The 3,545-nt window shown below is 37.1% G+C and overlaps 1 protein-coding gene across 1 annotated transcript; it reads left to right on the top strand.

Moving 5' to 3' along the window:
- Window positions 1-1,278: 1,278 nt before the first annotated feature.
- On the top strand, window positions 1,279-2,052 carry LOC149258004 (germin-like protein 1-3). Its single transcript, XM_089396347.1, has 2 exons — window positions 1,279-1,408; window positions 1,511-2,052. The coding sequence occupies exons 1-2, from the start codon at window positions 1,279-1,281 to the stop codon at window positions 2,050-2,052; spliced, it is 672 nt and encodes a 223-aa protein (XP_089252473.1).
- The last annotated feature ends 1,493 nt before the right edge of the window (window positions 2,053-3,545 follow it).

The raw sequence follows: 3,545 nt of genomic DNA on the forward strand, positions 1-3,545 counted from the left end.
ACTTAGAGAGCAAGAATAGGAATGATTCAAAAATGGGTTGGGAACAGCTACAAATCAACTATGTTGTTTCGTCGTGGTCGATCAGCTGTTGTGAATCGCGGAACTGCTGCGATATGATGTGCAGTCAACACCTGCGCTCCATAATCGGCGGTCATAACATGTCTTAGTGGTTCGCATAGGTAAAACCCTGATGACTCTACTCCATAAATTAAATATCCCAAGAGACGATAAAAGGGGGAATTACCTCATAGTTTTACACAGTAAATATATGTAAACGAATACAAAAGGGATGAAAAGAGGAGTGGAAATGCAGGGAAAAGATAGGCCAATTTGGTGCCCAACAGCAGCTAGAGAAAGACATTTCTTCTCAGATTCAGAGCTAGTGGAGGAATGTGGGCAGTGAATTTCGAACACTATCCACACTTAAAAGAGTAGTATTTTTTCATTAGTTGTCAATGGAAAAAGGAAACCTTGATAGGAAGTATTCTTATGGAAAAACGAGATGATAGGTATAATGTTTTTGCTAGCCTTGATGATGTGAAAAGAGAATAGTGGAACTTGTGGTTCTATGTGGAGAGGATGGACACTTTCATTGCTCAAATTGAGTGTCATATTCCATGCACTAGCACAACGTCTACGCCTCTAGGATCTAGTGCGAGAGATTAAACACGTGTCACATCTTCTGATTCATAATTGTTAAATGTTGGTTGGTATCACTTCTTATGATTCATAATTGTTATATGTTGGTTGATATAACTTCTTTTGATTCATAATTGTTAAATTTTGGTTGATAGTCTTTTGTGGTATGATGACTCCATAAACACTCCAGTGCAGATTTTACAATTTTTGTAGTTTTAGAGTAACAACTCTATTGACAGATGGTCAAAATTATATAGTTTCCCAATAGGCAGGTTGCTCTATAACTCTACTGGCAAATGGGCAAAATTATATAATTTCCCATTCGGCATATTGCTCTATAACTCTACTAGGAGATGGGCAAAATTATATAGTTTCACATTCAATAAATTGCTCTAAAAAAATACTAGTAATGGTAGTAGATAGTAGAACTATGCACTGAAACTTTGATTTTGTTAAGCAATACAATCTTACTCTTTATATATATATATATATTGAACACGATTATCAATTAATTATTTTTTGTGATTAAATATTAACTTCCAAACTGTATCAAACTCCCGAGCAACGGTCTCCATTCATAATCAAATTCAGTCCATCTCTATTTATTTTCGAATAGAAGAAAAGAAAAGAGTTGCAGGCATGGAATCCTTTCCGGCGTTAGCCCTTGCAGTACTGGTGATCTTGTCATACGCGAATAGTATTGTTATTGTGCGCGCAGGTGATCCAGATCCTTTACAAGACATTTGCGTCGCTGATATGCAAAGCAATGGTAATGTTTCCATGTTGTAATTATGTATGTCTTGTGCGTTTGCGAATGTCTGCTAGCTGATCATGGGTGAATAACATTTTATATATATTTTGAATTGTGCAGTTATTGTGAACGGGTTTCCATGTAAGAATGCGATGACGGTCACAGCAGACGACTTCCGGTTGAGGGGCCTAGATAAACCAGGAGATACCAGTAACCAGTTGGGATTCGTTGTAACGCCAGCTTTTGTAACGCAGCTACCAGGCTTAAACACCTTGGGAATTTCGTTGGTCCGCCTTGATTTCGCTGCTCCTCTCGGCCTCAACCCTCCTCACACACATCCGCGGGCCACCGAAATCTTGGTGGTGATCGAGGGTACTCTCTTGGTTGGCTTTATCACCACTAACAACACTCTGTTCTCCACAACGCTGGAGAAGGGAGACGTGTTTGTGTTCCCTCGAGGTCTTGTGCATTTCCAACAGAACATTGGCCCTGTCAACGCAGTGGCCTTCTCTGGACTGAACAGCCAGAATCCAGGAACTCAGCAGGTTGCGCCGGCCTTGTTCGGAGCCTCTCCTCCTGTTTCTGCCTCTGTGCTCGCCAGAGCTTTCCAGATCGATGACAAGCTCGTCCAAATTATCCAAAGCAGGTTCACATCCTCATGATCTTGATCCGATGCTGTCATAATACTATTCGCTCTTTCCTTCCTTCATAATATAGTTAAATAAAACCAACCTCCCGATGTTGTTATTGTTATCTGAGAGAGGTAATTATAATAGCAGACGCTGCGTTTAATTATAATATAAATAAAAGTTCAATATTTCAAATCTGACGCTGCGTTTGATACACGATTGACAAAGACTTGGAAATACATATCAATGTTAATTTGGATTATGAAATTTCTCATGTTAATCAATATTCAACTGTTCAGACAAAAACTGAGGAAGAAGTCGTCCACCATTTAAAAATGAATGCTATTTATCTCTAAAATTTGTGATGTAACAATGTCGTAAAAAAGGGGCAAAAAACTGCATCAAAGAGAGCACATTAAAAAGGGGCTTAGGAAATCCAAAGAACTGAATGGATGTAATCTTTTATAGTTTTCTCTTTATCATCAATCTTTGATTAGCAATTTTCTGCAACATAAGTCCATAATAGAATTTTATCCCTTTGGGCTCCAATACATGAAAATTTCATTAACATTTACATTTTCTACATCATTCATGTTGTATTCAACACTCAGTGTTTCAACTTCTATGCAGACTTCATCAAAACCTGCTGTTTCAAACCTAGCTTCAAGGAACTTCAATTTTTCTTCAAATTTTGTTTCTTGTTCTATGTCATTTTCTTCATGATCTCATTTTACTAGAGTTGGAAGATGATTTTCCTATTTACTTGCACACTCAAAATAAATCTTAATTTTATATGAGAAACATTTGTAGAACCATATTTATTTTGTTCTTTCTACTCTACAATGAGAGATTTCTCCTCTTCCTCTTCCTTCTCTACCTCTGGCATTACATCATAATATTTATTTTCCAATTCTTTACCAACCTCTGTTGCTGCAAATAGGTTGTCTTCCACTTGTCTTCCATACGAAAGTGGTCTTCTCTCACCAAATAACAACATATCAATGATCTATTTATGTTGCATCATGTGCAACCACTCGTCACTAGTTAATTTTTCTTCATCAAAGTTAACATCAAAAATTTTGATTGTTGGATCCACCAAACCTCTTGTTGCTCCATTGGTAGCTTTAACTATGCCAAACATAGTTGTTGGTGGTAACACTCCATTACCATCCACTTTCAAGTGGGATTCACTAAACTCTTCATCTTTCTATAGATCTATTGTTATATATCCAACTTCCTTTTCATTTTGAAGCACTGTTGCAGTAGTTTGTACGACACTACTATCTTCAACTTGATTACTCCTCCTTACACAAAAGATCCTCTCAAGGATATCCCAAGCCTACTTTATTGTCTTTGCATCTACAAGGAGGGGAAGAATGTTGCCATCAATGGATTAGTTTATGAATTTTATTGCCAAAACATTATTTTTCTTTTTGGTTTCCAACTCTTTCAATTAGATCTCAAACAACTCTTGTTATTTCTTTGACTTTCTCAGCGTCTTGGCTTTCTTATTTCTACCCAATATT

This window comes from Pinus tabuliformis, chromosome 6 (genome assembly GCF_031772625.1).
Source record: "Pinus tabuliformis cultivar Carrire ecotype Pingquan chromosome 6, CPIR1, whole genome shotgun sequence".
In the NCBI taxonomy this organism is placed as follows: Eukaryota; Viridiplantae; Streptophyta; class Pinopsida; order Pinales; family Pinaceae; genus Pinus; species Pinus tabuliformis.